The sequence below is a fragment of the Triturus cristatus genome, chromosome 5_1 (assembly GCF_964204655.1).
Source record: "Triturus cristatus chromosome 5_1, aTriCri1.1, whole genome shotgun sequence".
NCBI lineage: Eukaryota > Metazoa > Chordata > Amphibia > Caudata > Salamandridae > Triturus > Triturus cristatus.
In genome coordinates, this window is record NC_140587.1 from 167842156 (window position 1) to 167861386 (window position 19231).

Here is a 19231-nt window from a genome sequence, read left to right on the forward strand (position 1 = left end):
TTTGTGACAGTAACAGGAAACGTTGTTGGTTAATTTGCGAGTGCTTCGACACGAGAAAATACGTGAATCAATCTTTGATTGTTGTTTTGAGGATTAGGGTGCCTATCCTCAAGTTGAAAGCACCGCACTAGGATAATTGTGGATCAATATTACTAATGGTGTGAAATTTTGCTGGTTGCGCGTTCTTTCCCTTGACACCCATTCTTTTGTTTCTGTACCAATTAAGGGTAGCTGCACCGCAAACACTTTAAATTGTTATGATGAGTGATAATCTTGACAGAGACAGACTGGCTGCAGAACTGTTTGACAATTTGTGCAAAGGAAACACGGTAATAGAAGCTATAAGAGTAACAAATCAACCTAAAAATGAAGGATTAAGAAGTAAATTCATGAGATTAGAAAGATTGAAACGTTCGGAGATGTCAAAATGGTGGGATGGCACCACACTCAAACAGTACTTGAAATTGAATAGGATCCCAAGGGGTCTCCGTTCCCAAATCATCCCAACCTATGATGATTTGGACGAGGATCTTTTGGGTATATGGGAGAAAGAGCTAACATCCAGCTCTGTTAAATTAATGGAAATCCTAATTGAAAATTCTGAAAGGAAAGTGAAAAGTCTACAGCTAGAAATTGCTCAATTAGAGGAGGAGATCGCATCTCTTAATAAGCCGGAAGTAGCAGCAAAAAACTATGAAATTCTAAAGGAGGTTCTAGTAAATCATCAAAATGATGTGAAACAAAGGAAAGCACGTAAGCTTAAAAGGGACGAAGTTGATTACAAGAATGGGAGGGTTTTTACATTCTCCAAAAAATATGATCATTTGATTGTAATAGACAAGAATAAAAAATCAGCAGAGATGCCTTCCACTAGTTCAAGTAACACATCACTAAGCACAATACCAACAAGTGGTAGTGATGTGGAGGGTGGATCTAGTGGTATAGAGAGACAAGAGGGCCCTTTGGGAAACTCCTCCTTTCTACAGGAGGTGAATCGTATCAAGAGAGGGAACAGGGAGCAAGTCAAAAGAGTAGACAATACAAGAAAACAAGGAGAGGTAAAGGAAGGAGGAAGGGAGGGGGACAAAGTAGGAATGAAGACACGCTCTTGGAACAAGAAGGATTGAGCAGTTCAGGAACTGGAGAGGTAGAGGTCATTAATTTATCGGATCGAATACTGACAAATGAGATGATTACTTTATTGAAAAAAGGTTTGAGTTATTGTCCTTTTTATAAAGGAGACATTTGTGACACAAAGATAGACTTATTTCGGTTCATTAGGAAACTAAAACTGAAGAAACACTTTGCTTTGAACCCTATGCCTAATAAAGATTGTATTTCGCAGATTTGTGATCCAGTGTCTAATACATTAACGATAAGAGATATACAAGACACAGTGACTCTACTCTCTATAACCGAATTGGAAGATGATCCGGTTACTATTGGGAAAGTTTTGGAGGATTTGGATGTAAGACCAGATTTATCTTTGACGAGTGGTTTGAAAGAGAAGTCTAGGTGGTCCCCAAACCTTACTAGTGGGAACAATGTTGAAATTTTTGATACCTTGGTTTCTAATGATCTTGAGAACGGTGTACATAAATTGGGTCATTCTTTTAGACATCGGGGTGAGAACTTGACGACAAGTGAACGTCAAGCACTTAAGATACTAGTAGAAGACCCTATGATAATTATCAGAAAGGCGGATAAAGGGGGTAACATTGTTATAATGAACAAAACGGATTATGATCATGAAGTTTACTCCCAATTAGATAAAGTGGATAACTACCAAAAAGTCTCATACAATCCCATGTTCTCTCTGATCACTAAAATTAATGGATTGTTACAGGATTGGCATTATCAAGGCCTTTTGGATGAAGATGAATTGCTGTATTTAAAAGTGAATCGTCCACGTTATCCCTGTCTATATACTTTGCCAAAGATTCATAAGGACCTCCCTTTTCCACCAGGGAGGCCCATTGTGGCAGGGATAGGTGGTCCAACAGAACGAATTTCACAGTATGTCGACGTGTTCCTACAGCCGATGGTAGTGAATCTGCCATCATATATTAGGGACACGAAGCATATTTTAAACATATTGAGTGATATTACTTGGGAATCAGGAATGAAACTAGTGTTGTTGGATGTTGTATCACTGTATACTAGTATACCCAATGATCTAGGTCTGAAAGCTATTGAATACTTCCTGATGAAAAAACCAGCTAGCCAATGGGGACATACTCAAATGTTATTAACAATGACGGATCTTATATTGTCAAATAATTATTTTCTATTCAATGGGGAATGGTTTAGGCAAACCCAGGGAGTGGCTATGGGTTCAAGATTTTCGCCTGCTTTCGCGAATCTATTCATGGGCTGGATGGAAGAATCAGTGATATGGGCCCAGCGGGTATTCATTGGAATGATGACATCTTATATTGGGGACGATATATAGATGACTGTCTTTTAATATGGACAGGAACAGAAGAAAAACTAAGAGGATTTATTGACTACCTGAATAGCAATACTATGAATATCAAATTTACTTCTTGTGTTAGTTCGACTAATTTGGTATTTTTAGATGTGGAACTGTTTATAGACAATGATAAAATCTGTAGTAGGATGTATCGTAAGCCTACGTCCTGCAACGCTATTTTACATGCGGGCAGTGCGCATCCCAAACATCAGATTAGGGCAATTCCCTATGGAGAAATGTTACGGGCGCGGCGTAACTGTAGTGAGGACAACCAATTCAGGGAATGTATAAAGGACATGGAAAGGAGGTTCACCCAAAGGGGCTATGATAAAAGAGACCTTGAGGTGGCGACACAGAGGGCTCTCAAGATAAAACGCGCATCCACCTTAAACCCCAAAAAAACTACAGACAAGTCTAATTTGATTAGGATGATAACGGATTTTAATCCTATAAATTCAATTCTCTATAGGAGTATGCACAAGCACTGGCATATCCTGAAGGCGGATAGGACCCTACGGGAATTTCTGTCAGACAAACCACAAATTACATACAGAAGAGGGAGAACATTGGGTACAATTTTGAGTCCAAGCTACCCGAGAGAGGCTGAGAAGGAACAATGGCTTACCCAAATGAGTAAGGGTTTTTTTAAATGTGGCCACTGTGGGATGTGTAAACATGCGAAAGACAAAACTAAACAATTTCAGTATAATGGTAAACAAGTATATGATATTGTGACTAATATTAATTGCAGTACTAAATTTGTTGTATATGTAATTAATTGTATGTGTAAGCAAATATATGTGGGAAGCACAATAAGGGCTCTTAAAGACAGGATTGCTGAACATTGGAGAGCTGTAAAGAACAATGATCAAAGATATCCAATTGCTGAACATATACAAAACTGTACTTCGCAAGGTTTACATAAATCATTTCAATTTTGTGGCATTGAGCATGTTAAGAGGGAAGCGCGTGGAGGGAATAGAGAACTCGCACTGCGGAGGCATGAGGCAAGATGGATCATGCGCTTGAGGGCCGTGGAGGATGGTCTTAATTATGACTGTGAGTTACAGTATTTCCTAGGGGAATGAGAGATTAATGGAGGGGTCAGTATGTGAAAAAGAAAGAATGATAAGCAGATTTAGTGTTGGTTTGTTGGAGTTGCGATGTTTCCTCTAGTTGGTAGTTATTTTCTAGCTGTATGTGTCATGCAGTTCCTAGTGATTTCTGCATAGGTACATATGTCCATGTTATACTGTATTAGTAATTTGTAAAACAGGAACTAAAGAAGAAAGATGCTTAAGCTTTATTTAACTAGTGAAGAATGTGGAGTTGTCACTTAATGTGTGATAGTCAGGAGTAATTTGGCTGGTTTCACTTGGTGTTTAGAAACACCACATTTAATTTACTTGTTGCTATAACAACAGAAACGATTTACTGCGGAAATGTATTAAGGTTGCCTTGTTAAGAAAGGCATTACTATTTAGACCATAACATGGTATGCGTTTATGGTGAATTTAGGAACTTAAATAGTAGGTATGGCGGGGTAAAACTAAAAATAGTAATGGCCACGAATATTTACGTGGATCACTTTATATATCCGAATTAAAAGATAGGCCTGATTTGGTTTCAATTATATGATCGAAACCATTCCTAAATGGCGCCCGAAAAATGCGTTTCTGGTCTCCCTCGGTACTATTGAAACCTATCCAAAATGGCGCTCTTCAAACTACGGAGTAGTCACCTCGTTTATGTTGCTGGTATGGATAAACAGGGGTAGGAAACGCGACGCGAGTAGACGCGAAGAGTGTTCCTTATCCGGGGACGTTGTCAGTGCAAAAAGTAAGTAAGAGGAGAGATTTATATAAGATCATTGGGGGATGCCATGTAGTAATGTTAGGATTCTAACTAAGAATCTGGTGTTTATCATTATTCATAGGTCTCCGTACTTCAGAGACTTGGATTACATATTTGACGAATACTGCTATAACAATTGCGCTAATGGTCACAAACAGTGTTCAATGAAAGCAGGTGAGACTATATTTCAGTCGTTTTGAGACATGTGGCCTGACTGACATAATATCTTGTAGTGCAGTGTCATTTAGAGTATAATTTGCATTTTAGGTATTTGTGGATAACAAAAAGACCATTAGGAAGGAGATAAGGACAATATTGCTTTCAAAGTGCATTAAGGTATGTGATATTATTAAGAAAATTTGGTGTTTATCCTCGCCATCCTTGCCTCATGTATTCCGCAGTGTGTTTGACTAGGTGTTTTTGTACTTTTTTGGAATTTAGGAGACAGTTACACAAGATTAAGGTACCAATTGGTTTTATTTAGAGGCATGAATATTTGGTGTGGTTCACTGTTGGGAGAATGGTGCCATCACGAAAGTGCTTAGTGTTCACTGTTACAATGGTGGATGATCTTTTGGAGTGAATATTCAATTGATGGGTCGAAGTCCTTAATATATTAATTATATACAAATATGTGATTATATTAATAGTGTGAAGTCACATAGCATGTTTTTCCTTTGCACATGAAATAATGTGGGCTATTGGACATGAAACAAGTGAGTTTCTATACTCCAATGTATATTATTTATTGCTTCCAGCCCTGAGGAAGTCGCATGGGTTATTCCCTATCGACGAAACGCGTTGGGAGTGGAAGAATGTTATGAATAAAAGAAGTTTGGAGATTCAAATGAAAATAAAGGAAGAAGAGAAGCCCACATCAATGTGTATTTAGTTTTGTGACAGTAACAGGAAACGTTGTTGGTTAATTTGCGAGTGCTTCGACACGAGAAAACACTTTCATATGATCCCTGGCGTTATAAAGCTATACAGGAGGATACAAGTTACAAAGTACAGCTTCATCGCAGGTTGGGGATTCTGTAGTGAATGACCAAATATTCTGCTAGTTCTTCTAAGTGGTGGGTTATCGGGCAGGCATGGGCGCATTTCCCATAGTTTTGGGCAGGGATCCATACACTAGACATGAGGCAATATCTTTGATAGGGGTCCATTCCACTGAGGATGTCTGTAGTATTTAACCACAGGCATTGCTGACACCTAGAGGCGCAGGGGAATCCATGGTGAGGTGGCTTGCATGAATCCCGACACATTTTATTACCTGGGATCAACTGCAAATGTCAAAGTATGGGTAAAAATCTCAATTTCTTCCCTTTTCTGTAACAGAATGTTCCGGGCAAATGGCAACATTTCCTAACCTCCAATGCTCCACATTTACTCTTGATAAAAAATGGTACCACTCTTATGTCAGTGGGCATACTGCACAGGACAGGAATAAGCAACAATTGTGACCATTAGAAGACCACGTTGACACTGTATTGAATTCACACAATCTCATATTTGGCCTGTTCCTTTTAGTTACAATTAGCCCTCCCAAACGTTCGGTATTGCTTTTATTGTTAAACATTTTGGAACACTAAGTGATGGGCGTTTTGCGTTTCGTCGCACATTCCAGAAGCTTCCATCACAGAAATGTGAGGAAATTCTGTTGTTTAGCCAATGTTTGTGGGATATTCTGATAAGTAAAAATGGTGACATCTTCCCAAGCTATACCAACCAGGACTCCTGTAGGTGTCTAGCATTTACAAATATCTGGGATTAGAAGGTTCCCCTAGGGGCAGGAAGTCCTCTATCCCAGAAGTATGGTTCTCTGTCTCAACAAGATGGCAGGCACACTATTTGCATTTTTCCGAGGATAACAACAAAATCCAAACAACGTTTGAGTTCCTTGCTGGGGCACAGACGTTTGTGTGTGTCTGCACCCCAGCAAGGAGTCAAGCGCCGTTTACATATTTTTCTGAGGCTAAAACAACTTTAATTAGTATTTCTATCTTTGCTCGTGCACAGGCTCACAACCTCTTACTTTCCCAATATTTCTCTCAAACAGAGAAGCATTGGGAGACAAAAGAGTTGTCTGAAACTGAATCAGGAAGAGGGGATTGGAAGAGGCAAGACTAGGAACAATCTCAATCCCTCCCCTTTCAATCTCCACCTCCTCATTTTTTTCTTGTGTTGATAAGGTGGTGGGGTAGGTGAGAGGGTAAAAGAGGCGGAGCTTCTTCTCTTGCCTTCTCTCCCAACACCCTCCCTCTCACAAACAGAAACAAGCATTAAAAATGCAATAGGCCTCGCCTTTCATTAAGTTAAAGCCATTTGCTTTGCTATACAATACCATTAGCAAAGCAAATGGCTTTAACTTAATCAATGGCGAGACCTATTGCATTTTCAATGCTTGTTAATCTTGCCGCGGGTTGCCCTCAGACTACTTTAGGATAACCTTGATTGTGTCAACTGGTCTTACACAGGAAAGGTTTGCTTGCAATATCACTTTTGTTCCAGAAAGGCCTGGATCACCCACTAATAATCATGACAAAAATAACTGTAACTTTTGAACAAAGAAAGGTGACTGAGAATATATGTGCGAAGTACAGTTGGGGATATTAGACAAACATAAAAGAGTTGGAAGTGCTTCACTCCGCAGTAAATTGGGCCAAGGTTCATTTCGAACTCCCTAGGTGTGGCGGGAAGAGCACACCAATGAATGACAGGAAATGACACCGTCATCAGCAAACAGAGGAAACTGCAGCATGTAACACTTCCTGCTCCATGTGCCCAACTGAGAAACATTAAATAATGTTCTAGATGAAAACTGGTAATGTAAGAAATTGAAAAAATATATAAAATGCAGGAAGTCCTAGATAGCAAGCAAGCGTGAACTCACGTTGTAACACATACTGTAACATAAGGTAGTATTGAGTTGTTGAGCCCTTGGTTACTTCCGTTAAGATTGTCTAGCCCGGCTTTCTACGTCATTGAAAATAGCCTGAGGTGTGGGTATCACTGAATGTGCAGTTTTATATCACGCGAACTTGTCTTGAGGCAATTAAAGTGCTTTACTTGAGAATCAGATTGCATTGCACAAGGTCAAAATGATTTCGTTTATAAACAGGAAGTTATTAAGTGATGTGCCCAGAATCACAGGATGCTCTGCTGGCGGCGGGGCTCGAGCGTGTTCCCCCAGTTCTAACGTCAGCAGCTTTGGCCATTAATTCACGTGGATTCCCTCACCTTGTTAGTTGGTGAACACATTGTAAGCTCTCCATGACCAGTTCAGATGCCCGCAGAAGCAGCGTCTTCGCCCCTGCGTGACAGATTGTGGAGCTCCTTCTGGACACATCGCATGAGACACCGCGCGACAGTTTAAGACAACTGCATGGAATAGATTGCATGGCAGATGGCTTACAAAGCTTATGCCAGCTTGACAACCGTCCGTACCTCTGTGTGCACGACAAAGTCTCTAATGATATATGTAGCCCCGTGAGTAGCATGCTAATGATGTTACCTATCCACAAAGCTCTCATCAGCAAGCAGAGGAAACTGCAGCATGTCACACTTCCTGCTCCATGTGCCCAACTGAGAAACATTAAAGAATGTTCTAGATGAAAACTGGTGATGTAAGAAATTGAAAAAATATGTAAAATGCAGGAAGTCCTAGATAGCAAGCTAGCGTGAACTCACGTTGTAACATATACTGTAACATAAGGTAAAATTGAGTTGTTGAGCCCTTGGTTACTTCCATTAAGATTGTCTATCCCGGCTTTCTACGTCATTGAAAATAGCCTGAGGTGTGGGTATCACTGAATGTGCAGTTTTATATCACACAAACTTGTCTCGAGGCAATTAAAGTGCTTTACTTGAGAATCAGATTGCATTGCACAAGGTTAAAATGATTTCGTTTATAAACAGGAAGTTATTAAGTGATTTGCCCATACTCACAGGATGCTCTGCTGGCGGTGGGGCTCGAGCGTGTTCCCCCAGTTCAAACGTCAGCAGCTTTGGCCATTAATTCACGTGGATTCCCTCACCTTGTTAGTTGGTGGACACATTGTAAGCTCTCCATGACCAGTTCAGATGCCCGCAGAAGCAGCATCATCGCCCCTGCGTGACAGATTGTAGAGCTCCTTCCGGATACATCGCATGAGACACCTCGCGACAGTTTAGGACAACTGTATGGAATAGATTGCATGGCAGATGGCTTACAAAGCTTGTGCCAGCTTGACAACCGTCCGTATCTCTTTGTGCATGACAAAGTCTCTAATGATATATGTAGTCCTGTGAGTAGTATGCTAATGATGTTACCTATCCACAAAGCTCTTTAGTGCCTCGCCATTAGTAACAAGCGCGGGCGCCTCGCGCTAAAAGTAAATAAAAAACAAGCTGCGAGACGCGCTCTGTGGTGGGGGAGGTGAAGGGGCATTGAAGCAAGGCGCGCGCACTTGGCCGAGCGAGAGGAAAGCCAGATGGCGCCTCTGCTCGTGCCTGTGCACGTAACTGCACACTGTATGCCACACAAAGCTGTGGACGGACTTTTAAAACTCCACTCCTAAATGTCTCGCTAGCGCAGCACATGCGCTGGCTCAGGCGAGACCTAAAAAGTGGCTGAAGTTGGTGGGCAGGGCGTGGGAGAGCTGAGGGTAGGGATAGTTGCCCATAGCCCCTCCCATAACCCTGCCCTACAGTTCGATCCTTGGATGGACCTTTAAGGGACTAGGTAATCCCTTCCAAGCCCATCGAATATGTGTGCCATCACTGGTGACGTCACAATCATATTAATGAGACGGCCAAGAAATGGCTATTTCATTAGGGAATTTGCCGGTGACCAAAATAATCTGCCACTGTCATATTCCTTCTCCAGATACCCAGGGCCAAGTGGAGTTTGTTTAAAAAAAAAAAAAAAGTGCGAGACACAAGGGGGGCCTTGGCTGCCTTTGACATATGTGTGCATTCTAAGGGTGTCCTACAGACATTCTGAATATGCTCAGTAGGGCAGTGAAATGGATATTGCAGCAGCTCTTTGCATTTTTGGATTTGTTTTCCTAACTTGGACAATATAATTACAGTCCTACTAGTTCCAGAGTGCAAAGTGCTGTTTCCTTATAGGAAGGGCTGGTTGAAGATGCCCTATTTACCTTTAAGCAATACACTTTGAAAGAAATATTATCTCCAGGGTACGTTAAAAGGATATTACAAGGGAAAAAAACAATATTAATTGCACAGTTTTGCCTTTATCACTCTTAATGTTGACATTTTCTTTGTTATTGATGTTATAATCCTTGTTGCCCTTCCCACTCATGGCTGCCTGTTGTAGTCTGAATAAACAGTGTCTGCATTCTTCTTGCAGGGAGAGTACTCGGGCTTCGTCTACAGCTATGCTGTGCAGGAGCCCTTGTCCATCGAGCACAAGACGGCGGGCTACCTACCCAGCCTCTTCTGGGGGTTCATCACCCTGGGGCGGCTGGTCTCCATCCCAGCCTCTTGCGTGCTGCGCCCTGGCATCATGGTCTTCATAAACCTGGTAAGGCTGGCCAAGGTCAGATCTTCTATCCTGTGGTCACAGGTGAACAGACAAGGGGGGGATTTGGAGAATCCCTGCTAGGCAGGACAAGCAGTCTGTCTCCTCACAGACACCAACACATTTCTTGACAGTCGGTCCACTTCTGGCAATGGCTTTCAACATGGCAGGGCCTCAATTAAGACATCCGCATGAAATCGCTGAGCAGCTCTTGTAATTAGAATACTGCCAAAGCATCTTACATCATGTATTTTATTTTTGTTCATTTATTGCTTTGAGCTTCCTGCACTTGGGTGAGAGGTGAGCGAGGGAGTGAGCAATGGAGTGAGTGTGTTACTTCTTTTACAAAGTTTTCTATAAAGGCTTCAGTTATGAAGTGTTCCACCCTTTGTGAGGCATTTCTCTTGTTTGATGTGAGGAGATTAGTGTGAAGGGTCTAGTCAATATTATGAATGTCTTATGTTTGCACCCAAAAGCACACTTGAAAAGAAAGACCTAGCTTAGTGAAAGAGAGTCTTGGTAACTGGCAGATCTGTTCAGAGGATCTCAGACACCTCCTGTGTCAGAGAGCATCTCTGGGTTCAATGGACGTCAATTCGGATGTATGTCGTTACAACGCACACTTTTACAACGCATGCACTTACAACGCATTTTTTACAACGCAACATCCACTACAACGCATTCCATTACATAGCATGACACTACAACGCATGTTTAAAAACTACCTTTACAACGCATTCCATTACATCGCATGCTACCTTTACAACGCATACCATTACAACGCATAATATTAAATTGCATTTAAGGTAAGTATTGGATAGTATAGGGGTAAAAATTACTATTCCAACTCCAGGGGGTGCAACAGTAGGGTAAGTGTTGGATTGCGTTGTAATGGTATGCGTTGTAAAGGTAGTATGCGATGTAATGGAATGCGTTGTAAAGGTAGTTTTTAAACATGCGTTGTAGTGTCATGCGATGTAATGGAATGCGTTGTAGTGGATGTTGCGTTGTAAAAATTTTGTTGTAAGTGTAGTGCGTTGTAATAGTTGCGTTGTAAAGGTTGTTCACCCATCAATTCATGCCCTTTTTCACCAAAGATCCCAGAGCCACCTCACCACGACCCTCTGAATGACTGACAGCTGCGCAAGACATCAACATAAGGATCTTTATATCAAGCCTCCTTAGCATTATTAGTTGCTCCCACTGCATCAACACCACAAAGCATGCAGTTTCTTGGAAAATCCATAACAGCATGCAAGTGTTTATCATAAATGCATTCTATAAAAGGAACAAAGGCAAATCCAAGGCAGACATTCATATGTCTTATTTACACACAGATAATCTAGGAAAATGAAAGATTTTAATGCTTGTTTAAGCATCTTTTTCCAGATAGCCAGTTACAAGGCAAAAATCGTTTATAACATTAACCAACCTATAGTAACTTTCATATAACTCGTTAAAATCGCTATCGCTATTGAGTAGTAGCAGTTTTCATATGTGTTAGTCAATAAATCCCAATAATTTTACTAAACGGATAAAAGCAATTAATTAACATTGAACTCAGTCTCAGCGAATTGATAAACTGTTTTTATAACTTGTAGCTTAAAAAATGAACAAAAATGTGTGATCTATCAGTTTCATGCCTTTTCCTAGTGGTGTGAATCTCAAGATTTAACATTTCAGATGTGCATGTCGTGGAAAAAGCTATGTTAAAAATGAATGTTGATCCATGCAAAGTATTTAATAAAGCGGTGATTGTGGACTCGTAGGATTACACGGGTTGTATGTTCAATAGCTACCCTCGGCAGAACATACTTCAATACTGATGCAGGTGCTTAATGTAGGCACAACCACTGAAACAGAGCTTGAGAATTTAGTAGAACAATTGACATAAAAGTGCCAGTGGAACTTATCGCAACCCAATCTCAGTGAGAAGGAACACTGAAGCACATGAATTATGAGTACAGAAGACCTGCACTTAGCAGGTTGTGTGCTGCTTAACGGTACACACTCAGTGCAACACTTAGCATGTTGTGTACTGCTCAACGGTACACACTCAGTGCAACAATCCACAGAAAACAGTAGTCTTTAGTGGTTTTCAAAACTCATGGTGGTTTAGTTGTGCTGTAGCTCCCTTTTGCATAAAGTTTGCAAGCCTTCAAACAAAACTGGAGATCGCTCATTCTCCTACATTGCACCCAAGACATGGAAAGGCCAATCTCGACACATCAGAGCCTCATCCTTACTTCTTGAGTTCCACAAAAAAGCTGAAGACTAGACTCTTCCTATAAGCACCTTGGGGACCACAAACCTACACACCTGTTCAAGTGCCTGCATACCCTCTCTGGTGATAAGTGCGCTCTACAAATCAATATAACATAACATAACTGTGTGAGAGAATAAGTGATTATAGTTCACCATTTGGCAGCTGAGATGGTGGGGTGGCATAAGCGCCTAGTCACTTTCCATGTATCTTAAGAAAGTGTGTTAAATCAGAAGGAGGACAGAAGAGCTAATTATTATAAGAGGTCCTACTCCTGTGCTTCTCTGAGTGCTCATGTAAATCACGGAAAGGAGATCGTTCCTCAATGGAGCCGATGCACTTGAGGTTGCTATCTGGCCAGGAATCACTTCACTAGGAGTTCTGTATTTCAGATCATAATGCCCTCGCACACCTGTTAGGGTGTCATGCTTCATCATAGGGCGCTCCTCGTCTGACCAGCGCTGCAATGTCTGACGGGCCTGGTGGCTTCTTTGGCGGAGTTCTTCAGATCTGAGGGCGCCATGTGGTGGGTGCATGTGGGCTAAAAATGCTGACTACTGATGTGTGCAAGGTGGCTTAAAATAGGCACCGGACCCCGGAACAATTTAATTCAAGATGGGTCCAGGACTAAGTAAACACAGTGGCACTACCAGGGGGTCCTAAGGTACCAGGGTAGCTTTATGTGTGCGCGGTCAACATGTTTCATGCCATAGAAGCCCAAACATCGGGTGGCACTTCATCAGGACCTTTATAAACAAAAACAGTAAGGTCCCCAAAAATGGGACCAGGTGAACTTCCCTTAAATTGAGGATGTCCGATTGAAATGTAGCTGATCCCGAATAAGGAACCAGTAAGGCGTCTCCACCTAGAATGAGGGAAGGGAGACAAACGATGGAAAAGAGACTGCAACATGAAAATATCCCAAAATTGACAGTGTCTATGCAATTCCTGGACCCATCTTGAATTAAATTGTTCCGGGGTCCGGTGCCTATTTTAAGCCACCTTGCACACATCACTAATCACCATTTGTAGCCCACATGCACCCACCACATACGGCGCTCTCAGATCTGAAGAACTCCGCCAAAGAAGCCACCAGGCCCGTCAGACATTGCAGCGCTGGTCAGACGAGGAGCGCCCTATGATGAAGCATGACACCCTAACAGGTGTGCGAGGGCATTATGATCTGAAATACAGATCTCCCAGTGACGTGACTCTTCATAAAGTACTCCTGCAACTTTACTGAGAGTAGTGTACTTTATTAACACAGATGGGCATAAGCGAGAAGTATATTACCGAAATTGAGCAGCGCCCAGTGTGAGGCAGTGGTTGTGCTGTCCAGCGTGACCATAACCAATGTGACTCTCACTTCTGCTGTGATTATTGGATCGGTGCATTGTGTGGCAAGTGGGGGATGGTACCTTTTTTGAGGATTTTCAGTTTCATAGTCCTGAACCGATCCGCATCATATGTTATAGTCGCTGTTGTATTTTGTTATCTGTTAGTTCCTTGTTGATTAGCCTATATGAATGTGATGTAACAGAATGTTCATGAGTGCATGGTTTGTATGAGTGGTCAGTTGGAATGAGTGGGGCTGAGCAGCAGGATGCTGCACCCGGTGGGGCAATACCTACCATCCTACTTGTAACTGAATAAACCTATCTATATAATCTACTCTAGTGGACTGGATACCTACAAGGGCCTTACTTCGTTTACAAAAGTCGCGTGCAGTGGTGGTGTCGATGCACGAGTCTCCAACGCACACCAAGTCTGAAGCATCTATCCTCACAAGTTTCCTGCGTGCGCTGAGTCTGTAGAGCGATATCCTTGGGATTACGTTCTACGAGACACATGGTGGCATCGTCACGCAATGTGGGAGCAACGTTTTTGGTTTGGGCTGCAAGTATGGCGGATCTATGTTGATTCGCAATCCGTATTATAAGTACAGTTCTGGTACACATACCACTGCAAGATGTGGGCAGATTACTTAACAGATCTACGGTGATTTGCACACCATATCTTGAGAGAATTTATTTGTACTGAGGTAAATTTTATCCAGGTGATTCGCACACCTGTAAGAGGTTGGTGCGGATTGTCAGCTTTAAGCGAGATCATTCAATTGGACGTATCTGTTTGCTCCACATGACTGCAGTGTATTGTGCGCACAGGGTATTCAAGTTATTTGCACTATACCAGTTATATTTAGGTGTGGATTGTTAGTTCATCTGCGATTTGCATGCCTTTTATTTTGGGTGTATTAAAGTGAGGATTGTGAATATCTACAGTGTTTTGCACACCTTCTGTAACATTTCAGTGCAGATTTGTGTTAGTGCACACTTTTGGTACACAACTATGGCTACTATTCAACCTCCATCATTTTTCTTCTCAAAACTAAGGGACCCTCCGATACAGTGGGAGTTATGCCTTAACTTATTAGAAGCTTACCTGGAGGTTTTAGAAGAGGAAACATGTACGCCAGAGAGATGTTTATCCCTGTTGAAGCATAGACTGGGAGTCATTGGTTGAATTGAATTACAAAATGTGTCACTACTAGAGAATCCTGGTGATGCTGATGTGTATCAAATTACCCCAAAACAATTACATGAGCGATATGGTAGGAAAATAAACGTATTCAAATTTTCAAGACGAATAATCTATTGATTAATTTGTTAGCATTAGGAGGGTTAGCAGTTACGTGTAATTTTGAACACATGTCATGCGACCAGGTGTTGAGAGATCAGGTGTTAATGAAAACGAAATCCAAGAAGATAGAGGAAAAATTGTGGTCTTCTGGCGAGTTGAGCCTAAAAGCAGCTTTGGATGTAGCAAGGAGTATTGAGGTGTCTGAAAAATGTATTCAAAGTGTGCGGAAGGAAAATATTAATGTTAATGCTGGACTGTTAGTGCGATTACAACAACGAAGAAAGGCAGGGAGAAGTGGTAAAAATGAAACACAAAAAGCTGGTACTAAATTGTGCTATAGATGTGGATCGAGTGAACATTTGGCCAATTCCAAATTGTGTTCTGCTGTAGGAAAAATTTGTAGCACATGCAAGAAGAAGGCACACCAGTAAAGTTTGTAAAGGTGTGAGGAAAATTTAAACTATTTATCGGGAAATGATGATGGGGAGGTTGGAAGTGTACATTGAGTGGTATTAAGTGTACAGGATGATATTGAACGGGGGAGAAGATGCCTCTAAGATTGCCTACGTGCAAACTAGAGATTGACGGTTGCCTGGTGAATGCAGACTCATTTGCACAGAACATGATTATGAACAGAAGTATGTTCGAAAGGTTGTGAACAGGAAGAGAATTATACAGATCAGATTTAAGTCGCAGAAGTTATATGGGGCACAACAGTCCTATGGTGGGTTTTGCATGAGTACAAATTGAATTTGACAATAGAAAATGTTATGGGCAATTATATGTTGTGGAGAAGTGTGAGTAGATTTTAGGTTGTCCCCATATTGGTGAGTTGGATCCAAATGTTGAACCACCAGTTTATATGATGCAAATGTTGAATGACAGCTGTCTTGAGTATGAGACACTTAAACATTTTTTTCCTGTGGTATTTAGTAAATCCTTGGGTATGCTGTAAAGCTTAAAACATAAAATTATTCTTTGTGAAAACATTAGCCTTGTAAGACAGAAGTTATGTACTGTGCCTGTGAACTATAGATGCAAACTTAAGGAAATGTTAAATGATTTGTGTGAAAAGAATATTATCAAATCAATTGGAAGTTCAGATGGTAAATTAAGGATATGCATGGACTTTATGTGTTTAAATATGGCCATTTGGAGAGATACTTCTCCCTTACCCAGGTTACAGGAATTATCGTCAGTGAGTCATGCTACTGTTTTTTCTGCAATCGATCTTTCTAGTGCATGCCATAAGATTGAATTTGATGATGTTATAAGGCATTTTATTGCATTTGTTACACCGGAAAGGGCATTTCAATTTTAAAGAATGTCATTTGGGCCTGCCAATGCCTTAACAGTGTTCCACAGGGAAATGACAATAATATTAGCAGGAGTTTTCCAAGACGATATCTTGATTTTTGGGAAGGAAAAGTTGACTACAATGTTATTTTGAAACAGGTATTATCTATTGTCCATAACAAGGGATTAACTGTGAAGAGTGAGAAATGTAATTTTAGTAAGACTTAAGTGGAATATTTAGGCTATGAAATTTCAAAAGATGGGATTTGTCCTAAAGTTAGCCATGTTGAAGCGATATTGAATGCTCCAGATCCTACCTGCAAGGAGCAATTGATGTCAGTTTTTGGACTAACAGAATTTTATTCAAGGCTCATTAAAAATTATTCTACAAAAGCGGATAATTTGAGGAAGTTACTTAAGAAAAATGTGAAGTTTGTATGGGAGAGGGAGCAATTAGAATGTTTTGCATCAATTAAGGAGGAAAGTTTACGAGCTATCTGCTGGAAAACCTTTGAAATAGAAGCGAATTGTGTGATTTTGGTGGATGCGAGTGGCTCTGAAGGATAAATTGTCCTTAGGTAATGATGTTGTTTAAGAGGTGACAAAATTGTTCCCCCCAATGGTGTAAGTGAGACTTTTGTTAAAATGAGTCATGAACGTCATGGAGGTATGTCTAGAACAAAAAGGAAGATTAAAGAGAATTTTTGGTCGCCAGTAATGGATAGCATGGTCGATTGTTGGGTAAGGAATTGTAGTGTGTGTGTAGTCAGTGACGAAAGTGCTAAGCCATTTGGATACCGTCAGTGATAGTGGTGTTACCGAATGGAACATGGCGGAAGCTTGAGATTTTTTTAAACCTTTTCCCATGTTGCCAACTAAAGAATGTTATGCTATTGTTTTGATTGATTATTTTTCAAAATGGCCAGAAGTGCGTAAGAAAAGTAAGATTACCACTGATGTGGTGATAGAATTTTTGGGAGACGTTGTTTTCAAGGGAAGGAGTTCCTGAAGTATTATTGTCAGATAATCGTGTGCAATTAACATTTGAGAAAATGAAACTGTTTTTTAAGAAGTATGGTATTGAGCATTCTAGGTGGTCCTATACTATTCAAAAGCAAATGGTCAAGTTTAGAGATATAACAGGGTCATTAAGGAAGAGATACAATTGGAATCGAAGTCAGGACTTCCTTTGAGGAGCTCATTAAAGAGTATGCTCTTCTTGTATAGAATAACCCCGCATTCTGTAACAGAGAAAATGCCATTTGAACTTTTGAGAGGGAGGAAACCATCAATCAGTTTAACTCCATGGTGGTTAATGGAGAAGTACTGAAAACAAATTGGGGTTGGATGTCATGGTGAAATGAGGGAGATGTTGGAGTCTCATCAGATGTTAATAAGAGCACGTCATAATGGTAGAGTGAAATTTACCAATTGTAATGGTGGAACATTATTGTAGAGTCAAGAAACCAGAAATTGTCGATAAGGGTAAACTCTGTTGGTGAGAATCATTGAGGATTAGTAAGGTGTTGGGAAGTGCAGTACAATTAGAGGATGGAATAGTGTGGAATTTACGTCAAGTAGCTATGTGCAAAAATGTGAGTAATGAGTCTTGTGGGAGTGATGAAAAGGGTGAAGACGAATGTGGTGGCTATTTGATGGGGGATGTTGAAATTGAGGAGGCAGAAAGGATCCTGGAGGATCAGACGGAGTGGTTGGACGTGTCTTTGGATAAAGGGATGTATGCTCCTAAGGTGCAAATGAATGTATGTGTGGATAAGAACTTGATTGCACAGTGAGTGTGTTGCCACAAAGTGAGCGAGGGAAGAAGGTACCTTGGGGCATATTTACAAGGAAGTGGAGGAGCGCGTCGTTGGCCTCCTTGGCTTCACACCGCACTCCGCCACTTCTGAAACACAGGGCTGCACAGTATTTACAAGAGTACTGTGCAGCCCTGAGTTTCCGCTAATTTAGCTGCCTAAGGCCAACGCTGGCACCCTTGCACCATAGTGCAAGGGTTCCTGCATTGAGGGGAATGATTGTTTGTATGCAGGAAGGTGTCCCTTCCTGCACATAAACAATCTGAAATGGCGTTTTCAAACTTCTATGTGTGCTGCTTATTGCAGCACACATAAAAGTTGCAAAACGTCATTTTTTTATGACACCTTACTGCCTATAAACAATCAATGGCTTTTTGATGTTTCTATGTGTGCTGCACAACGCAGCACACATGGAAACAGCAAAACAAGGAGAAATTAGACATTTCTCCACATTGCACCAGGGGAAGACTAGGTTTTACCTTGTTTCAATTTTGGTGCTGCACCATATTTACGCCACCCTTGTAAATATGGAGCAGCGTCAAATTCAATGGGTGTTGCGGTGGAACATCCACCACAACACCCATTGCCCGCCCCTTAGGTGCCCACATGAAAGGGTGCCTTATTCATAAGGTGGTGTTGAGCCACGTTAAGTGGCTTAACACTGCCTTGTAAATAAGGCAAAGCTCATATCACCACCACAACTTGGAGAAAAGTGATGTTGTGGTGGCAATAGATGCTTGTAAATATGCCCCCAAGTTACTTAGGAAGTTAGGTCGTTGGATGAATTTTGGCATGTTTTCATGTCTTAATACATTTTATGGGGTTTTATTATAGTGCAAATTGGGGTGCTGGGGGTATAATTAGTTTGAGTTTGTATCTATCACTCATTCAGAATAGTAAGGATCTTTAGTAGTATGAATACTGTATCTTTTGTGTCAGTATATGAATGTTTTAAAAAAATATATATTAAGCATACTGAGCAGTATGTTGACTGCATCTTATTATGTCAGTATATTACTATTGTGTTATTTATTACTGCTGTTGCTAATAAAGTGGGACGATGTGTGTCATGCGCCACAATAAAATGTGGGATAGAATGGGTGATGAGGGTTCGGTGTTTGGCAGCTGGAGCTGGGATGGTGAAGTGGTATAAGCACTGCTCTGTTCTCCGTGTATATTTATAAAGTACTCCTGCAACTTTACTGGGAGTGATAAGTGCGCTATACAAATCTATATAACATAACATAGCCCAGGAAGGTTTGTTTGTAGTTATTAGATCTTCATGACGTCTCAGGAGTAATTCAAGTTTATTCATTTATTTATTGTTCGTTTTACACTATGCAGACCAAACCTAAAGGTAT

At 40.9% G+C, this 19231-nt stretch overlaps 1 protein-coding gene across 1 annotated transcript in view; it reads left to right on the forward strand.

Annotated features, from left to right (window-relative positions):
• The window catches only part of LOC146830549 (solute carrier family 60 member 1-like), a 305632-nt gene that overhangs the window by 227140 nt on the left and 59261 nt on the right, over nt 1–19231 (forward strand). Inside the window, exon 8 of the mRNA XM_085604769.1 lies at nt 9684–9857. Coding sequence (XP_085460895.1) covers nt 9684–9857 — 174 coding nt within the window. The remainder of the gene's footprint in view (nt 1–9683; nt 9858–19231) is intronic.